The sequence below is a fragment of the Bufo gargarizans genome, chromosome 7, assembly GCF_014858855.1.
Source record: "Bufo gargarizans isolate SCDJY-AF-19 chromosome 7, ASM1485885v1, whole genome shotgun sequence".
NCBI lineage: Eukaryota > Metazoa > Chordata > Amphibia > Anura > Bufonidae > Bufo > Bufo gargarizans.
The window spans coordinates 101,075,474-101,097,833 of NC_058086.1; the positions used below are offsets into that span (position 1 = coordinate 101,075,474).

General features: G+C 42.0%; 1 protein-coding gene across 5 annotated transcripts in view; it reads left to right on the forward strand.

Moving 5' to 3' along the window:
• Positions 1–22,360, forward strand: part of FOXRED2 (FAD dependent oxidoreductase domain containing 2) — a 576,662-nt gene that overhangs the window by 478,739 nt on the left and 75,563 nt on the right. The window contains exon 10 of one of the 5 annotated variants that reach the window (XM_044301275.1): positions 18,407–18,515. The exons of the other annotated variants lie outside the window; for them this stretch is intronic. Coding sequence (XP_044157210.1) covers positions 18,407–18,426 — 20 coding nt within the window. The 3' untranslated portion in view covers positions 18,427–18,515. Of the gene's footprint in view, positions 1–18,406; positions 18,516–22,360 lie in introns of those variants that run through there. 5 annotated transcript variants of the gene reach the window in all.

Below are 22,360 nucleotides of genomic sequence, written 5' to 3' on the forward strand. Positions count from 1 at the left end.
TTGCAAGCACAGAGGTCAAACGTTTCTTGTAATTGATGACCAAGTTTGTGCACATTTTAGGAGGAATGTTGGTCCACTCCTCTTTGCAGATCATCTCTAAATCCCTAAGGTTTCGAGGCTGTCTCTGTGCAACTCTGAGCTTGAGCTCCCTCCATAGGTTTTCGATTGGATTAAGGTCCGGAGACTGACTAGGCCACTCCATGACCTTAATGTGCTTCTTCTTGAGCCACTCCTTTGTTGCCTTTGCTGTATGTTTTGGGTCATTGTCGTGCTGGAACACCCATCCACGACCCATTTTCAGTTTCCTAGCAGAGGGAAGGAGGTTGTCGCTCAGGATTTCACGATACATGGCTCCGTCCATTTTCCCGTTTATGCGAATAAGTTGTCCTGTGCCCTTAGCAGAAAAACACCCCCAAAGCAAAATGTTTCCACCCCCATGCTTGACGGTGGGGACGGTGTTTTGGGGGTCATAGGCAGCATTTTTCTTCCTCCAAACACAGCGAGTTGAGTTAATGCCAAAGAGCTCTATTTTGGTCTCATCAGACCACAGCACCTTCTCCCAGTCACTCTCTGAATCATTCAGGTGTTCATTGGCAAACTTCAGACGGGCCTGCACATGTGCCTTCCTGAGCAGGGGGACCTTGCGAGCCCTGCAGGATTTTAATCCATTGCGGTGTAATGTGTTTCCAATGGTTTTCTTGGTGACTGTGGTCCCTGCTAATTTGAGGTCATTAACTAACTCCTCCCGTGTAGTTCTAGGATGCTTTTTCACCTTTCTCAGAACCATTGACACCCCACGAGGTGAGATCTTGCGTGGAGCCCCAGAGCGAGGTCGATTGATGGTCATTTTGTGCTCCTTCCATTTTCGAACAATCGCACCAACAGTTGTCACCTTCTCTCCCAGATTCTTGCTAATGGTTTTGTAGCCCATTCCAGCCTTGTACAGGTCTACAATTTTGTCTCTGACATCCTTGGACAGCTCTTTGGTCTTTCCCATGTTGGAGAGTTTGGAGTCTGCTTGATTGATTGATTCTGTGGACAGGTGTCTTTTATACAGGTGACTAGTTAAGACAGGTGTCCTTAATGAGGGTGACTAATTGAGTAGAAGTGTCTAACCACTCTGTGGGAGCCAGAACTCTTAATGGTTGGTAGGGGTTCAAATACTTATTTCACTCAATGAAATGCAAATCAGTTGCTATCTTTTATTTAAAGTTATTTTTTCGATTTTCCTTTTGATGTGCTATCTGCCACTGTTACAATAAACCTACCATTGAAATGATACTGTTCTGAGACTTTTCATTTCTTTGTCATTGGACAAACTTACAAAATCAGTGAGGGGTCAAATAATTATTTCCGCCACTCTATGTATCACCAATATTTGAGTTGTGGTGCCTTTAAGAAAGCACTACCTAGGATCCGGTACCCACAGGGTTAACTCACTCTCCTGATAAGAGGAAAAGGAAGTGAGTGAGGGGGTGTGGAGTGTGTGGTGTGGTGTGGTGTGGTGGACACACTGCTGTGGCTGGCTGTGAACAGAGCTGGAAACTGAGGACATGTGAAAAGTTTGGCAAGAAAGCCGACTGGAATCTACCACGGACTAAAAAGAACCCAGGGTAAAAATACCTTTATTTTGAACGGACTGTTCTATTCACTATGTTGTACTGAACTAAGCGGACTTTAAGTTGGGTTTGTTTGGACCTTGGCTGTTGGAAGCTGTACCTATTTTTGTTTTGGAAAATAAACATCTGTTTTCTTTAACCCTGGGCTGGCTCATGCACCTGGTTTATTGGAGCGATCTTCCCCCATATTACAACACATATAGAATTTTCGGCAGCACCATCATTTTTATTGTAGCTATCCGACCTACCCATGACAGCTCATGGCACGCATAAATTTTGATGTCCTCTGTAATTGTATCTATCAACGGTACATGGTTTACTTTAAATAACTTTTTAGAAGGGAATGACAATTCTACCCCCAAGTACATAATACTTTCTTTTGCCCATTTAAATGGGAATTTAGAGGATATGAATGACTGACTGATCAACAGGTAATAGTCCCATATTTAACACTACTGACTTATTAACATTGAGTTTGTAGTACGAAATGGTACTAAATTCCTCCAGTATAGACAACACTGCTACTAGAGCTGGCCGGTTCCGTCAACGCTATAATAACGTCATCCACAAATAAGCCTATTTTATGCTCCTTCCCTCCCACTCGGATTCCCGAGACATTACGCGGCCCTCGGATATATTCTGCCAGAGGTTCCATGACTAGGGTAAAAATCAGGGGTGATAACTGGCACCCCTGTCGCGTGCCATTTGTGATGGGGAATGTTTTAGACATGAAACCAGAGGCTAGAACTACCCCCACAATTCCAAATTTATCTAAGATCTTATAGAGGTATCCCCAATGGACTCTCCAAAGATAGGAGCAGAGAAGGCGTTCGCCGTTGCTCAACCAGTTCAATTAGGTCTATGAACCTTCTGGTTCCGTCCGCTGATTGTCTGCCTTTTACGAAGCCAACTTGATCTTTATGGACCAAGCTAGGGAGAACCTCCGCCAATCTCACGGCCAGTATCTTTGCATACAATTTTAAATCTGTATTCATCAATGAGATTGGACGAAAGTTCTCTGGCTTATCCGGAGATTTCCCGGGCTTCGGGAGTGTAATAATAGTTGCCTCCAGCATTTCCGCCGGGAAGTCACCCCCCCCTTCTCACCTCATTAAAAAGTTTCTTAAGCGAAGGTACAAGATATTCCCTGAATTCCTTATAATGACTATTTGTAAGGCTGTCCGGACCAGGAGCTTTGTTTGGTTTTAAACCTCGAATGGCACAATTTATTTCCTCATCCGTGATTTCTGCCTGAAAAGCCTCTAGATGAGATTGGGATACTGCAGGTAAGTTTACCCCCTCTAAGAATCTATCAATTCCCTCTACGGAGGGCTGGATCGTTGTGTCATTTAGCCTTAGATTATAAAGCGACAAGTAAAATAGAGCCATTTCCTCAGCTATCAATTGAGGGTCAAAAATGTTTGTACCATTACCACTAAGTATATAGGGAAGTTTTGTTTTACATTGCCGTGCTTTTAGTCTACAAGCTAATAAAGATCCTGCCTTATTATCCCTCCCATAATATTGGGCTTTCATCCGCCTGAGCGCCAGATCGTATTTGTGCAGATCCAGGATGTATAACTCATGTCTCAACTAGGGTTGGGCGATATACCGGTATCGCGATATACCGCAGTATTAAAAAAACGGCGATATCGCTCTTTACTTAATACCTCAGTATATTTCGTGACGTCATCGCTTTAAAAACTGCGTCCGCGGCTGCCCTCCCCATCATTATCTACCAGTTTCTTGCAGCAGCGGCTCCTCCTGCTTGCTCCGAATGTGCTGTCTCCGCCCACCGACCGACGTCGGGTGACGCCCCCAGGCTGAGTTGAGCAGTGCAGTACAGTACAGAGTCGGCTCAGTCTCAAGTGAACCGAAGGTCAGGAGGGACTTACAATGTATAGTTATTGCAGGGACTCAGATAATTGTCTGCGAGTTCATTAGTTAAAAGAATCATGTCACCGAGTCCCTGCCAGACTTCCTGCTCTGCTACATGCTACACTGCTGCATGCACCCTGTACACACTCATCCCCCCCGACGGACTTGTCGGGAGACAAGGAGCCGCAGAGCAGGAAGCCTGGCAGGGACTCGGTGACACGTGTCTGACTCATTCGATTCTTTTAACTTATAAACTCTCAGACGATTTTCTGAGTCCCTGCACGACTCCCCCTGTGCTGTGAGTCAGTGCTGGACTGCTGGTTGCCTCTGATTGGTTGGAGGGAGGGGAGGGGCGGGGCTAGCTTCCACTGTAGGCTCCTATTACACTGCCTGCTGCTGCCTCTATGCTAATCGTAGTGAGCCATCATGAGTCCCATGAGTACCTCCCCCATGACATGATGAACAAGGAGGAATTATGGTGGTGGCAGCCTGGCAGGCAGGTGGCAAGTCACAGTCACACAGGTGTCCCACAAGCCCCATACTGTATGTAATGTCTCCTTTTGTGGCTGCTGCCAGCTGCCCCTATACTGTAATGTCTCCTTGTGGCTGCTGCTCTCATCCATCATGTCTCCTTGTGGCCACCAATACAGTATAATGTCTCCTGCTAGCTGCTGCCCCATAGTCCATTATAACGTCTCCTTTTGGCCCCCATACAGTATAACGTCACGTCCCCTTGTGTCCCCCCATACAGTATAACGTCCCCTTGTGCTCCCCCATACAGTATAACGTCCCCTTGTGTCCCCCCCATACAGTATAACGTCCCCTTGTGGCTGTCCCCATACAGTATAACGTCTCCTTGTGTTTTTTTCTTTAAAATGGGTATTTACCTGCTCACGTGTTGCACAGAATGCCCTCTTATTTAGGAAGCTAATTCTAATGATAGAGTTAACTAACCGCGCTCTATGTGCTTCTCTTTCTTTTTTATCTTTAGCTGCTAAACTAAGATAATGCCCCCTAGCAAAGGCTTTATGAGCGCACCATACCGACCGAATATTAACTTCCCCTGTGTCATTGTAGGTAAAAAATTATTTGATATATCTATGCGACCCTTGAATATATTTTGCTGAGTGAAGAATGCGCTCGTTTAAATGCCACGAAGTGCGAGTGCCTGATCCGAATTGCTCCGTAAGTTTAACATGAACTGGAGCATGGTCAGACCAACTAATGTATCCTATATCACAAGAGATGACTCTAGGCAAAATGTTTAAATCAGATAGAATGAGATCAATTCTAGAGTAAGTTTTATGCCTCTAAGAGAAGTAACTATAATCACGTTCATCAGCATGTTTATCCCGCCAAATATCAACTAAACCTTCCTGTTGCGTAACTGTAAATAATTTGGAGGGGGCATCCTGCTTCTCAGCAGCTGAAGAATCCAATGCCGTCCACATCAATGAATTAAAATCCCCCATGATTACTAAAGAACCTGATTTGAGACCTGAAACAGTGTTAAACAATTTTCGTATAAATTTTAAAGGTCCCTTATTCGGCGCATACAGTGCTACTAATGTAAATGGGACATTATTAATTTCACAGACCAAGATGATATACCGCCCCCCAACATCTATTCTGGAATTAATCATCTTAAAAGCCACAGAATCTCTCTTTTTCTTATCCGATAGAGTGGAAGAGAAAACATGCAGGAATTTCTTATGTCGAAATCTATGCGGTGAAGTGCATCTCCTGAACACACAGGATATCTGACCTGTCCAACAGCGCATTCCTCCATAACTGAGATCTTTTAAATGGACTATTAAGCCCCTTTGCATTAATGGTTGTAAACTTAATCACCATTTTGACAAGAATAATAGACGGTAGTCAGTATGGGCCCCCTTCCTATTCTTCCGTCAACCACCAATGTGCCTTGTGGGATATAAACACATAACAGTGCAGGTACATATTTCTGGACCATGGTACATAAAAAATAACAAAAAAACAAGTAAACCTCAACTTTTCCATATCGGGACGCCGGTGTCATTGCGTCCTAGTGGGGGTTGTAATAACCACTTACGACCGTTTAAGCCTGACTATGACAGTGTCCGTGTAATTGGCATTGTAGGAGTTATGTCCTCCTCCACTACAAGGAGCCTCCTCAGGTGGTTGGATCACGTCCGCTTGCTACTTCAGACCACTCGCCATCCAACTTAGCCAGTGAAGGAGTCTTGGACCTCTGTACATTGGTTGATGACAAGTTCCAGTTGTCCAGTAAGGACACGGCCTCATCCACTGTCGAAGCTACGAATTTCCTGCCTCTGTACAAGATGAGTAGTTTTGCCGGGAACCCCCATCTGTATTGAACGCCATGGTGGCAAAGAATCTTAGCCGTCTCCTGAAATTCTATCCTCTTTGCTAGTGTTGCTGACAGATCTGTGTATAGGAACACTGCTTGAAATCTATCAGTTAAGCTGGAGTTCTCCCTGGCAGCTGCCATTAATCTTTATTTTACTTAGTAGAAAGTAATCCGTGCTAAAACATCTCTTGGCACCTCAGATGGCAGACTTTTGGGCTTGGGAATCCTGTGAGCCCTATCAATATACAGCTCAGTTTGCGACAGGTCTGGAAGTAAGGCCACAAATAAATCCGTCAAGAAAATGTGCAGTTCCTCCTGTTTAACCGTCTCTGGAATGCTGTGAAAACTGATATTGTTCCTGCGAGAACGGTCCTCCAAATCAATTACTTTCACTCTCAGAAGCTTTAGCTCCTCTTTCTCATTTTGTGAGTCTACAAGGTCATTATGCGCTCTGGCGAACTCCGCCATTTTATTTTCTAGGTGAGACGTTCTGTGACCCACAGCTGTAATCTCTCTTTGCAGTGGAAGTAACATTTCTTTAATGTTCGCTTGCAAGGACTTCCTCAGGTCCCCCATCAGTGCAATGAGCATGGATTCTGTAAGGGGATTGTCCCCACGTCCAGACCCAGATGTTAACAGGTGACCTTCTTGAGATCTCAGCACTGCTGACCTGCCCTGTGCCTCTGGACTCCCGCTCTGCCCATACATTATGCTGTGCTGCTGTCCAACAGTACCTGCAAGCATTGCGACATTATGTATGTTGACATGATCACCCTGGATTGGAGTCAGCCGGTTCGCTGGGGACCCGATGATCTCTGGCAGTGAGGAAGATGCTGCAGGGCTCATATATGTTTGTTCAATCGCGGTGCGCTGGGCCGTGCTTCCACCCGCGCCATCTTAGCTGCCGCTTACCGCCGGGAAAAACTCGGTGAGTTTAGATGATGCCGGCTTCTTTTTCGGCTTGACCATTCTCCCCTGACTCTGTCTCCTACTGGGGAGAAATCCAGCTCACCAGCTGTCCTGGAAAAATCGCTACAAGCCGCTATACAGGTTTAATGGCACCGGAACTCAGCTAGTGTGCATCCTGCTCCATGCGCCGCCGGCCACGCCCAAATGGCTGTATTTCAAATGCCTGAATCAAACCCCTGTATGTAGAGTGTGTATCTCACATGGTCTGAACCTGTGTAGGCCTGAATGAAATATTTATTTGCCCAAAATGGCTGTATTTCAAATTACTGTATTTTAAATGCCTGATTCAAACCCCTGTATGTAGAGGGTGTATCTCGCAGGGCCTGAACCAGTGTATGTCTGAATTAAATATTTCTTTTCACAAAATAGCTGTATTTCAAATGGCTGTATTTCAAATGCCTGAATCAAACCCCTGTATGTAGAGGATGTATCTTACACGGTCTGGAACAGTGTAGGCCTGAATTAAATATTTATTTGCCCAACAAGGCTGTATTTCAAATGCTTGAATCAAACCCCTGTATGTAGAGGGTGTATCTTGGATTAAAGCGCTTGGATTAAAGCTTCTGCCCCTGCCCTGTATGCTGTTACGGACAGCATACAGTGCAGTAATGCCGGCAAGGGACCAATCAGAGTGGCCCCTTGCCGGCAATCGATCCGATTGGTCAGACTAACCAATCGGATCGTGGCAGTGTTAAAATGCCGGTTTCAGGCTCTGATCTGTGCTCTGCAGATCAGAGCCTGAAATCAGTGTCCTCGTGGCTCCCCCCGATCGATGCAGCGCCCCCCCGCCCCTGATCTGTGCGTGCAAACACCCCCCCGATCTGTGCCGCCCATCTGTGCCCCCTCAATCTGTTCCCAGTGCTGCCCCCTCCTTGAGTCCGCCCCCTGCTGGCGTGACATACCTGCCTCCCCCCCCCCTTCCAGCGCTGCCCCCCGTCTGCTTCCCTGCCGTCCGCTGTTGCCACCTACAGAGCATCTGAATGTATTACACTTTGCAATGCAAGAGCATTGCAAAGTATAGTACAGCCATCAGCCCCACTGGATCTTCATGATCCAAGAGGGACTTGATAAAAAAAAAAATGTGAAAATAAAATAAAAGTAAAAATAAATAAATAAAAATGTAAAATTAAAAAAAATTGCCTTTTTCTATAAAAAATTTAAAATAAAAAAACTACACATATTAGGTATCACCGCGTCCGTAATGACCGTCTCTATAAAGATATCACATGATAGACCCCGTCCGATAAACACCATTAAAAAAAATGGTGTAAAAAAAAAGCCATTTTTGTCACCTTGCATCACAAAAAGTGCAACAGCAAGCGATCAAAAAGGCGTATGACCCCCCAAAATAGTACCAATCAAACAGTCACATCGTCCCACAAAAAATGATACCCTATTTAAGACAATCGCCAAAAAAATAAAAAAGCTATGGCTCTCAGACTATAGAGACACTAAAACATCATTTTTTTGGTTTCAGAAATGCTATTATTGTGTAAAACTTAAATAAATAAGAAAAAGTATACATATTAGGTATTGCCACGTCCGTAACAATCTTCTCTATAAAACTATCACATGACCTAACTCCTCAGATGAACGCTGTAAAAATAAATAAATGAAAACTGTTCCAAAACAGCCAATTTTTGGGTCACCTTGCCCCATAAAGTGTAATAATGAATGATCAAAAAATCCTATGTACCCAAAAATGGTACCAATAAAAACCTCAACACTTTCTGCAAAAAATTAGCCCCTGCACAAGACGATCGGCAGAAAAATAAAAAACCTATGGCGTTCAGAACACCAATCCAGCACAATCTGCCTTCCAAAAACCGTATGGCATTCCTTTCCTTCTGCGCCCTGGCGTGTGCCCGTACATCAGTTTACGACCACATGTGGGGTGTTTATGTAAACCGCGGAATCAGGGTAATAAATATTGAGTTTTGTTTGGCTGTTAACCCTCAATGTGTTAAGGAAAAAAAAAATTGAAAATGGAAAATCTGCCAAAAATGTAAAATTTCAAAATTTCATCTCCATTTTCCTTTAATTCTTGTGGAACGCCTAAAGGGTTAACAAAGTATGTAAAATCAGTTTTGAGTAACTTTAGGGGTGTAGTTTCTACAATGGGGTCATTTATGGGGGGTTTCCACTATGTAAGCCCCACCACAAAGTGACTTCAGACCTGAACTGGTCCTTAAAAAGTGGGTTTTGGAAATTTTCTTAAAAATTGTAAGAATTGTTTCTAAACTTCTAAGCCTTCTAACGTCCTAAAAAAATAAAATGGCATTTCCAAAATGATGCCAACATAAAGTAGACGTATGGGGAATGTTAAGTAATAAATATTTTATTAGGTATGACTTTCTGTTTTAGAAGCAGAGAAATTGAAATTTGGAAAATTGTGAATTTTTTCAAATATTTGGTAAATTTGGGATTTTTTCAAAAATAAAGGTGAAATATATTGACTCAAATATATGACTATCATGAAGTACAATGTGTCACGAGAAAACAATTTCAGAATGGCATGGATAAGTAAAAGTGTTCCAAAGCTATTACCACATAAAGAGACACATGTCAGATTTGTAAATTTTGACCTGGACACTGGGGCATCAATGACCCTTGGTCATGAAAGGGTTAACAATGGAAGAACAATGATTTCAAGCATCACCCTCCTTTAAACAGGTCAAGTCTGCCATTTTAAATCAGCCTGACCTAATGAGCTCCAGGCTTGTGCCCGTCAACATTCTCACCTGAGTTAACAAGAGGATTACTGAAATGATCTCAGCAGGTCCTTTAATGACAGCAAGGAAATGCAGTGGAACGTTTTTTGGGGGATTAAGTTAATTTTCATGGCAAAGAAGGACTATGCAATTCATCTGATCACTCATCATAACATTCTGGAGTATATGCAAATTGCTATTATAAAAACTTAAGAAGCAACTTTTTCAATATTCAATATTTATGTAATTCTCAAAACTTTTGGCCACGACTGTACACAGTTTTTTATATAAATTAATAATTTTATATTAGATTAATTTTATAAAATTAATTTTATAGGCACACTCATTGTTTATAATAGAGAGGATTTTAAATGAATTAGTTAGTAGTAAATTAGTAAATATAAAATTATTTGAAGTAGTTTTAAATATAATAATGAAAAAGGTTTAAAATGGTAGTATTATCAAATAAAAGATACTACGTGCTGCAAGACATATTATGTATTAGAATAAGGCCTCTTTCACACGGGCGTCATGTTTTTGGCCCGGATAAGAGCCGGGTGCGTTGCGGGAAAATGCGCAATTTTCCCGCGCGAGTGCAAAGCATTGTCATGCGTTTTGCACTCGCGTGAGAAAAATCACGCATGTTTGGTACCCAAACCCGAACTTCTTCACAGAAGTTCGGGCTTGGGATTGATGTTCTGAAGATTGTATTATTTTCCCTTATAACATGGTTATAAGGGAAAATAATAGCATTCTGACTACAGAATACATAGTATAATAGTGCTGGAAGGGTTAAAAAAATAAAAAAGTTAACTCACCTTATCCTCTTGTTAGCGTAGTTCGTTCCCGGTCTGTTCTTTGCTAGCTGTGGGCTTGGGCTAAAGGACCTTTTGATGACGTCAGATCACATGCTCCAATCACATGGTCCATCACCATGGTGATGGAGCATGTGATCTGACGTCATCAAAGGTCCTTTAGCCCAAGCCCACAGCTAGCAAAGAACAGACCGGGAACGAACTACGCGAACAAGAGGATAAGGTGAGTTAACTTTTTTATTTTTTTAACCCTTCCAGCACTATTATACTATGTATTCTGTAGTCAGAATGCTATTATTTTCCCTTATAACCATGTTATAAGGGAAAATAATACAGTGAATAGACTGTCACCTAGAACCCATGCGTGAAAATCGCACCGCATCCGCACTTGCTTGCGGATGCTTGCGATTTTCACGCAACCCCATTCACTTCTATGGGGCCTGCGTTGCGTGGATTATCGCAACGCACAAAGAGGAGCATGCTGCAATTTTCATGCAACGCATAAGTGATGCGTGAAAATCACCGCTCATGTGAACAGCCCCATAGAAATGAATGGGTCAGGATTCAGTGCGGGTGCAATGCGTTCAACTCACGCATCGCACCCGCGCGGAATACTCGCTCGTGTGAAAGGGGCCTAAGGCGAGTATTCCGCGCGGGTGCGATGCGTGAGTTGAACGCATTGCACCCGCACTGAATCCTGACCCATTCATTTCTATGGGGCTGTTCACATGAGCGGTGATTTTCACGCATCACTTATGCGTTGCATGAAAATCGCAGCATGCTCCTCTTTGTGCGTTGCGGTGCGATAATCCACGCAACGCAGGCCCCATAGAAGTGAATGGGGTTGCGTGAAAATCGCAAGCATCCGCAAGCAAGTGCGGATGCGGTGCGATTTTCACGCATGGGTTCTAGGTGACAGTCTATTCACTGTATTATTTTCCCTTATAACATGGTTATAAGGGAAAATAGTAACATTCTGACTACAGAATACATAGTATAATAGTGCTGGAAGGGTTAAAAAAATAAAAAAGTTAACTCACCTTATCCTCTTGTTCGCGTAGTTCGTTCCCGGTCTGTTCTTTGCTAGCTGTGGGCTTGGGCTAAAGGACCTTTGATGACGTCAGATCACATGCTTTATTACCATGGTGATGGACCATGTGATTGGAGCATGTGATCTGACGTCATCAAAGGTCCTTTAGCCCAAGCCCACAGCTAGCAAAGAACAGACCGGGAACGAACTACGCGAACGAGGATAAGGTGAGTTAACTTTATTTTTTTAACCCTTCCAGCACTATTATACTATGTATTCTGTAGTCAGAATGCTATTATTTTCCCTTATAACCATGTTATAAGACAAAATAATACAATCTTCAGAACATCAATCCCAAGCCCGAACTTCTGTGAAGAAGTTCGGGTTTGGGTACCAAACATGCGCGATTTTTCTCACGCGAGTGCAAAACGCATGACAATGTTTTGCACTCGCGCGGGAAAATTGCGCATTTTCCCGCAACGCACCCGGCTCTTATCCGGGCAAAAAACATGACGCCCGTGTGAAAGAGGCCTAACACGTTTTCTAGGGTGGGTAGGGTTAATAGTTTGCCGCAAGCATTAATCATGTCACAGCACATGCACCTTTTTCCACCACACTTGTGGGAACCAAACCTTTTTGGACTGAGCTTTTCCGAGCCAATCCTGGAAGGATTAAAGCTTAATTGTGTTGTCGCTTTACTAACACAATGGGGGGCAGGATGGGGCCAGAATATTTTTCAGAGTCTGGGCTCTCTTTAAAATTAGCTTAGAGGTTTTAGGAATGGTTGTACCTATGATGGGGTCTTTTAACAAAATATTCCAGTGTTGATTCATGATTTTCCTAATATCATTATACCGCGTATTAAAGCGAGTGATGAAATTGAGATTAAAGTGTTTAGTGTCATCTTGTTCACCAACAGTTTTCTTTTTCCCTTTAAGACTTTCGGTTTGAGACATTTTAAGGGCCCTTTTCATCGATTCATTCACTAGTTTAACGGATAACCTTTATTCAAAAACCTCTGTTTCAGAACGGATAGTTGTTCCTTACATGTATTATCATCAGAACAGTTCCTACGAATTCTACGCATTTGACTATAGGGTATATTATTCCACCATTTAGTGTGATGGCATCTTTTGTAGTTTAGATAGCTGTTCATATCAACTTTTTTTAAATGCGTTTTAGTAGTAATTTCATTATTGATAATTTCTAGTTCTAAGTCTAGAAAGGTAGCTTTAGTGGGATGATGTTCAAGCGTGAGAGTAATGTACCAGTCGTTTTCGTTAATTTGTTTGGTGAATTCTGTGAGTGATGCATCTCCATTCCAAACTATGATGAGATCATCTATATATCTTCTATAAAATACAATATTAGAATGTGATGGAAGGCCATGTTCCTCCTCAAACGCACCCATAAATGTGCCACAAACAGGAAGTTAATATCACCAACCATTCCCATTTTATTGACGTGTATCCCTATAAATGGTCCACCCTGTATTGTCTAGCTTTAAGACCATAAGTTGATGGCCATTTGGTGTTTTGTACTATCTGTTAGGTCCCCTATATTGTTTGTTCCTGTCTTGTCTTGTCTTGTTATGTCTTCCCTGTCCTGCTCAGCTTCCCTGGTGTTTTCTCCCTTATGTCCTACTCTCAGAACTCATAATAGTGCATATGTTCTCTTTTAGTCGCATAAGATGATTCCTATTAAGATATGTTCCTTTAACGTCAACGGGTTAAACAACCCCGCTAAAAGGAACCAGTTTTTTTATAATCTGCATAAACAGAAGGTTTCTATAGCCTTCTTGCAGGAGACTCATTTTAAGTCGGATAATATCCCCTCCTATAAGAACAGATACTTTACATATTGGGCGCATAGCACGTTCCCGGAGTCTAAATCTAGGGGCGTGTCTATCGCTATACACAAATCTGTACCATGTGAGGTTCTGCAAGTTTTTTCTGATGAAATGGGGAAATACGTCTTCCTTAAGGTGTCTATCGGTTCTCGGATATTGGTTCTAGCTAACATGTATTTCCCGAACGCAGGTCACTCTCAATTCGCTTCCACAATTATGCCAGCCCTGGATACCTTTGCTGATGGTGCTCCGATCGTCCTGGGGGGGGGGGGGGGGGATATTAATTTTTCACTAGATGCCACGCTAGACTCCTCATTAGGTAGGTTCTCTACCCCGACTGGAGTGGCCCAAGGTTTCCGGAGACATTTACATTCTTTGAGATTAGTTGACATATGGCGCATCTTATACCCCACGGATAAGGACTTCACATTTTATTCTACATCCCATAACGTATATCATCGCTTCGATTATATTTTCCTCTCTCATTCCCTGCTAGATTTTAATCCCACAGCAGGTATTGAACCTGCCCTATTTTCTGACCATTCCCTAGTATGGGTGACTCTTGCTATTGGGAATCGTGCTCGCTCCCAATATTCTTGGAAATTGAATGATAATATTCTTAGGGATCCAGTTTGTTTAGTCGACATCCGTTCGTCTATTACAGACTTCATGGCGGTACACGAAGCGGATACCACCAGTTCCACAATTAAATGGGAGACGCTGAAGTGTGTGGTGCGGAGGCAGTTCCTCCTACATGCTTCTAGGTTGAAAAAGATTAGGGCAGGAAAGATGGGTGAGCTACTTCAAAAATTAGCTGTGCTTGAACAGAGTCATAAGAACTCCCTCTCTGCGGTCGCGTACCAGGAATTATGTGATACTAGAGGGGAACTCAGGAGATTGATTGACCAGAAATATCTCGGCTTCAGGGTTAGGTTTCACAGACTTATGTATGGGCAAGGAGATAAGAGTGGTAAAATGCTGGCCAGAGTCCTGAAACCTAAGAATGGCTCCTCTTTTATATTTCATCTCTTAACCGGAGAGAAGGGGGTAAAGTACACTCTACTGGAGACATCTTGAGGGAATTCCGAGCCTACTATACCGAACTATATAACCTAAAGGGAAAGATTGCAGACCTTCTTCCCGAGGCTCTAGAAGATCAGGGATTATGTTTCTGGCCTGGGGGGACCCAAGTTATCCTTAGCTCATAGGGAGTCCTTGGAGGCAGCAATCACGACCCAGGAGGTTAGGAGTTCTTTTAAAGGTTTAGTAGTTGGTAAGAGTCCTGGACCGGATGGGTTCACCTCCCGTTTTTAGAAGACTTTTCTGGAAGACATATCAGGTCCCTTCACCAATATGTGCAACTCCCTGGTAAAGGGTGCTTCCTTCCCGTCACAGACTCTAACAGCGCATATTTGTGTTATCCCCAAGCCAGGGAAGGACCCCCTGGCATGTAGCAGTTATCGCCCGATATCGTTATTAAACATCGATGTCAAGATCTATGCCAAAATACTTGCTGAAAGACTGGTCCTTGGTTGATACATGAGGACTAGACAGGTTTTGTCCCTGGACGTGAAGCCAGAGATTACACCATCCGCTCTTTGGCCTTAATTGTCCGAGCGTCCGCGACAAAGTCCCCCCTCTGCCTACTCTCGGTTGATGCCGAGAAGGCATTCGATCGGGTGGATTGGTCTTTTATGTCGGAGGCCCTAACGGCGTTTGGTTTTGGTCCAAATCTTTTATGCAGAATTACTGCTTTATATCATAATCCGAGAGCCCAGATGAGGATTAATGGATCTTTGTCGGCATAATTTCAGATCCATAATGGCACAAGGCAGGGCTGCCCCCTCTCCCCTCTTTTGTACATATTGGTGATTGAGTTCCTGGCTAGAGCTCTTAGAGCCAACGACTCCATTAAGGGCCTCCAGGTAGGAGACATGGTATCCAAGATCGCCATATATGCGGACGACCTTTTAATCTTCTGTTCAGACCTCAGGGTTAGTTTTCCTAATGTTTTGAAAGAGTTTGCTCTCTTTGGAGACCTTAGTAATTTTAAGGTCAACTTACATAAGTCTGTAATACTAAACATCAACCTTTCTGAATCCCTGGTACGCGACCTAAAGACCTCATTTCCATTTAGATGGTCCTCCAACCACCTCACTTACCTAGGTACGTCTATCCCCTCGTGCTTGACAGATCTTTTTTCACTCAACTTTACCCCCCTGTTAGAGGAGGTTCGAAGGGATCTGAAGGCTTGGAAGCAACTACCGTTGTCATGGTTTGGTAGAATCCACGCGATCAAAATTAATATTCTACCTCGGATTCTATATTTGTTTCACACCATACTGATACCCTTACCTTGTGGATTCTTTAAGGCCTTCAGATCTCTGTTACTAAGATTTATTTGGCCAGGTCCTCCCCTAGACTAGGCATGCGCTTTCTAGCTCATCATAAGCCTCTCCAAATACCACAAAGCTGCAATCTTCTTGTGCATCTTAGATTGGTTTCATAGCGGTTCTTCTAAGAGATGGGTTCAGTTTGAGCGGATGAAAATAGGACTCCCAACCCAAAATCTACTTTGAAAAGAAGATAATCCACAAGTTAGACAGTTGGCAGCCGGCGGGGCTGTTAGACCTTTACACTCGCTTGTCGACCCGGCCTACGGGGGGTGTGGTTACAATACCACAGCATAAAGAAGTTCTTACATTCACTAGGCCCCTTAGAAAACCTATCTAGGGATCTTACCGCCTTTGAGTCTCTCTGCACCCAAAATACACCTCCCACACATTTAGTGTCTGTGGTTTACGGGCTACTCCAGGAGGGGGGGCCTGGGAGAGGGAGTTGGGTAAAACCTTGTCCCCTGACCAGTGGGAGAGGGCGCTCACACTGTCTCACAAATAATCTGTCAGTTGTAGCTTGCAAGAAAATAACTTTAAGATTCTTTCTAGATGGTACAGAACCCCTGTTATGTTGCATTCCTTCTTTCCCACGTGTCCAGACATATGTTGGCATTGTGAGAAAGAGAAAGGCACTATGGTACACATTTGGTGGCAGTGTGACCGCATATCCCCATTTTGGAAGAGAATCAATGAGCTGTATGGACTAGTCAGCGGTAATGCTATAAGGTAGACAAAGAGGTTATCCTGAACATTTGATCACTAATAAACCACCAATACCCAAGAGGACAACCTTAGAAAATACCACTCCATCCCAACGTATACCATGCATTCTGACTTATCACCCCCTAGCCCCCAAAATACAACACACAATTAGGAATCAGTGGTCAATACTATCTCAGGCATTCCCTGAAATACAAGAGTTCCAATCTCCACCCCTCACTTGTTACAAACGATCCAAAAACATAAGGGACCATCTAATCCGTGCGGATATTGAAAATTCCTAAACAGAGGTTTCTACAAACCCCCAAATATGGAACCTTTCCGTGTCTTCATTGTGCTCAATGCTCATGTGTTATCAAGGGCAACTTCATCACACACCCACATACTGTAAAAAGGTTGCCCATTAAAGGATATTACACATTTGTAATATACCTGATTAAATGCCCATGTGGGCTTTGTTATGTGGGTGAAACCACACAACAAATCAGAAATCGAATTTCGAAGCACAAATCGACAATTTGGACCGAACAACTTCTTTTACCGATTCCAGCACACTTCAAAGAACATAACCACCGGATTTCGTCCATACGTTACCAGGTTTTGGAGCAAGTCTCCACCCCACGGAGAGGGGGTAATCGAATTGTGACACTTAAGCAGAGAGAATCATTTTGGATACATCGATTGGACACTTTAGTTCCAATCGTGAATGTGACTTTTATTGTAATCTCTAATATCCATATTTATTATCTCACAGTACTGTGGACTGATATGTGTTTTATCATATGGTATTGATTGCTTAATTCTCAAACTGATATATATATATTTCCTTTATTACAGATTCTCTAATTTGGATCTAAACATAGTCGTTATACAAGTTTGGGAGATTTCAAACCTTCCCCGCCCCTCTTCCCCTCCCCCTCCTTCCCTCCCCTTTTTTTCCCCATCTCTCCCTTCCCCTCCCTATTCTCATCATTGAGTTGTACATATTATTTAATTATGTAGAATATAGATTATATTACTTCATGACAATTGCATTACTTGGTTGAACTATTTTGGTTAAAAAAAAAAATCGTCATTGTTCATCATAATATAATTGTATTTTTCTTTATTGTACATTTTTTTTTACTTATAGTACTTTATCTATATTTTCATTATATTTTCATAATAACTATATATATATATATATATATATATATATATTTTTATATATATATATATATATATATATATATATATATATATGATATAATCCTTCCTACTATACCTATATCTCCCATTCAGCCATTTTCTCCTCTGTATTAACCTACCACCTTGTATACTTGATTACCATTCTTCTATAATCCTCATATATTGACCAGCATGTTATCATCGCTACCAAATTAATTTCACTGATTGCGCAGGTGCATCACCCTTGTTGCGTCCACTTTAACTTCATTACATTAGCCTTAGATCGCCCATACCCTGTAGATCTTCAAACAGCAAACTGCGCATGCGAGCCCTTACTGCCGCGATCACGTGATCCACGTGACGCTTTCTGCGATCACGTGACTCACGTAACCCCCGGCGGAGGTCACGCTGGTCACGCGACCTCCGCTTTTATAACATAAATTCCAGCTGAGGGCACATAGCACCAGCCCCTCAAGTTGAACGTCCTCTGCCCCATGGCCTCGGGTAAATTGTACCTTTTACTTTTTTGGTGATTAACTTTGTGCCCTCACTACTTCAATTGATTCAATTGATTATTTTTGCTACATGTAATTGATACTATCCTCTCGTCGACTGTCACAATATCTTTCTGCTGCAGTATAGGATCATGATCCTTACAGGTTACCATTTTACATCCCTCTCTCTATCTTCCAGTTCAATTGATTGCTCTTTTACCAGTCTCATATCCTCCATACTTTACCTACCTTCATTTTTTCTAGATAGTTCTAATCTCTTGAGACTTTTTTCCCTTTTTTTTTTCTTTTTGAATTTTCTTTGACATTGACATCACCACGTCGATTGTATGTAATTCTTTTCGCCCTGAAAAGTCACTAAAACTAGGATTTTCTTCTATACTTTTTCAGATTCCTTGAGAAAGGTCTAATTAAGACCGAAATGTTGGGACATATTATGGCCTAATTATTAAATATGTATACTCTGGCAATGGCGCGATAAGTCATATATTGATGTTTATGTACCTCTGTACACAATAAAATTGCAAGCAAAAATTTGGTGTGCCGTGGATTATCTAAAGTATTATGGATGCGGACCCGTTCACTTCAATGGGTCCGTAATCCGGAAGATACAGAGCGGAGGCACGGATTGGAAGGCCACGGAAGCACTACGGAGAGCTTCCATGGCATTTTGGTTCAATTCATTTGCACCGCTACTTTTTTATGGTACGGACAGATCGTGGACCCATTCAAGTTGAATGGGTCTGCTTCAGCAAGCGCAGCCCACACGGACATTACCCATGTATTGGGGTTCCCAACAGTACACGGGCGGCATGAGCCCTGAAAATATGACACGACTACATCGATAGATGGATAGATATAAATATAATGATTTGTTACCTTTCTAATGGCTATGCAGATCTGTAGCAGTTCTAGAGGGAGTGGAAAATTTATAGAACATGTGATTAGAATTGTCATCATGTCATACACGCGCATTTATAAAAACTGATATTACACGGTGTAATACGGGGGAAGATCGCTCCAATAAACCAGGTGCATGAGCCAGCAAGGGTTAAAGAAAACATGTTTATTTTCCAAACAAACCGAAAATAGGTACAGCTACCAGCAGCCAAGGTCAAGCCCAACTTAAAGAGATATAAAGTCCCACGGCGCAAATAACCATCCACAGGTCACCAGGATCAGGAATAAACTGTTTTTATTGCAGCAATACAACGTGTTTCAGGGAATCACTTCCCTTCATCAGGTACAAAAGGCTGCACACATACCAAATAAATGGCTACAAACATTTATACATGTGAGAACCACCTATTTAGGGGGTCAGGGGGAGTGGTCCCTAGAGCCCCTTGTGTCACCTTAATGCTCATTTCTGAACTTTCTGTATATAGGGACATTGCTTTATAGAGGCTGATCACCAATGAGTCAAGTTTTGTGGCTAAATAAACTATTGAGCACTGTTAAACAATAAGACTGTATCAATCATGTGATCAGAGCGTCACTTGAAAAGAGACACTCCAATAGTGTAGGAGAGGTTGGGCACATGTGACAGCTGTTGCTAGGAGGGCAGGACGCTTCTAGATGTAAATGATATCGGAAGCCAGTGTATGCCGGGCCGCGATACACAATTGCGCTCTAACTGACAGTATATAGGGCTACATATAGGTGGTCATATGTTACCAAAGGTAGGGATCATAGACAGAAGAATAACTCCTTTGGGAGCTAATTAAGAATATAAAATATATAATATAAATTATATGATAAAAGAAATGTTGAGATATATATATATATATGTGTGTGTGTGTGTGTGTGTGTGTGTATATATATATATATATATATATATATATATATAATTTATTTTTTATATATAGGGATAAAATTATGACATAAGAATGGATATATAAATGAATATACTGTGTATATATACACATGATGATTATACACACACAAATATATACACATATATAAACACATATATCACACACACACAACCCTACATACATAAAAATAATGACATACAGTCATGTGAAAAAATTAGGACACCCTTTGAAGGCATGTGGTTTTTTGTAACATTTTTAATAAAAGGTTATTTCATCTCCGTTTCAACAATACAGAGAGATTAAAGTAATCCAACTAAACAAAGAAAACTGAAGAAAAGTCTTTTCAAGATCTTCTGTAAATGTCATTCTACAAAAATGCCTATTCTAACTGAGGAAAAAGATAGGACACCCTTGCCCCTAATAGCGAGTGTTACCTCCTTTGGCTGAAATAACTGCAGTGAGACGGTTCTTGTAGCCATCTACCAGTCTTCGACATCGGTCTGAGGAAATTTTACCCCACTCCTCAATGCAGAACTTTTTCAGCTGTGAGATGTTTGAGGGGTTTCTTGCACGTACAGCCCTTTTCAAGTCACCCCACAGCATCTCAATGGGATTCAAATCTGGACTTTGACTTGGCCATTCCAGGACTCTCCATTTCTTCTTTTTCAGCCAATCTTTGGTTGATTTACTAGTATGTTTTGGGTCATTGTCATGTTGCATGGTCCAGTTCCGCTTCAGCTTTAATTTTCTAACTGATGGTCTCACATGTTCTTCAAGCACCTTCTGATACACAGTAGAATTCATCGTGGATTCTATTATGGTGAGCTGACCAGGTCCTGCTGCAGCAAAGCAGCCCCAAACCATGACACTTCCACCTCCATGCTTCACAGTTGGTATGAGGTTCTTTTCTTGGAATGCTGTGTTTGGTTTACGCCAAACATGTCCTCTGCTGTTGTGTCCAAATAATTCAATTTTGGACTCATCTGTCCAAAGAACATTATTCCAGAAGTCCTGGTCTTTGTCAACTTTATCTCTGGCAAATGTCAGTCTGGCCTCGATGTTTCTCTTGGAAAGCAAAGGTTTCCTCCTTGCACACCTCCCATGCAAGTTAAACTTGTACAGTCTCTTTCTGATTGTAGAGGCATGTACTTCTACATCAACAGTAGCCAGAGCCTGCTGTAGTTCTCGAGATGACACTTTAGGGTTTTTGGAGACCTCTTTTAGCATCTTGCGGTCTGCTCTTGGGGTGAACTTGCTGGGGCGACCAGTCCTGGGCATGTTGGCAGTTGTTTTGAAAGCCCTCCACTTGTAGACTATCTTCCGGACAGTGGAATGGCTGATTTCAAAATCTTTTGAGATCTTTTTAAATCCCTTCCCAGACTCATAGGCTGCTACAATCTTTTTTCTGAAGTCCTCTGACAGCTCTTTTGCTCTCACCATGGTGCTCACTCTCACTTCAACAGTCAGGAGCACACCAAACTAAATGTCTGAGGTTTAAATAGGGCAAGCCTCATTCAACATGCAGAGTAACGATCTACTAATTATGTGCACCTGGTGTGATATACCTGTGTGAGATCTGAGCCAATTTAAGAGGGAATACATGTGAGGGTGTCCTATCTTTTTCCTCAGTTAGAATAGGCATTTTTGTAGAATGACATTTACAGAAGATCTTGAAAAGACTTTTCTTCAGTTTTCTTTGTTTAGTTGGATTACTTTAATCTCTCTGTATTGTTGAAACGGAGATGAAATAACCTTTTATTAAAAATGTTACAAAAAACCACATGCTTTCAAAGGGTGTCCTAATTTTTTCACATGACTGTATATGGTCACATGATGAAAATCAAAAGCATAAAAAAGAAACAAGGTTATCCAAACTCTATCAAGGCCTAAGGGGAACTTGACGCTGAATAGAGGTTATGAGGCTGACTCAGGACGGTCCTATCTCCTTAATGATTTACCACAACTCATTACAAGAGTCAAACGAGAAATTTCCTGCTTGCTACCAGATGAACTTTCTGAAAAACTTACCACCACTCCTAATGGTACTTGGATGGACGTTGGAGTTATTAACACTGATAACAATGCAGTCATATCCAGAACCGATATTCTAAGACTAAGTAAGGACTTTATTCGCAATGAAATAGACAGGTATCTCCTGTCTATCCTAATCTAGGACTTATACCGGACTTAGATTCGCTCTCAAACACACATTTTTTGATGACCAGATTTTTTGTGAAAAATGGCTTAAAAATAGTGATGATTGTTCTATTAATTTTATGAAAATCTTAATCACAAAACGGAAACAGTTATGTACGAATCTTGTCACCAAACTTAAACTTATACTTAATTCGCCAATCGAGAGGCAGGATATGACCTCCCATGTACATTCTGAACGAACCAATTTGAGAAGATTCGAGTCTAATGAGGTCCTCAACAAATGTAATAAACTCTGCCGTGATCTGCTGGATTATAAAGAATGTTTGGTTTGAGTATGGGAAAGGAAAAAAGATATAAGTAAAAATAAAAATTA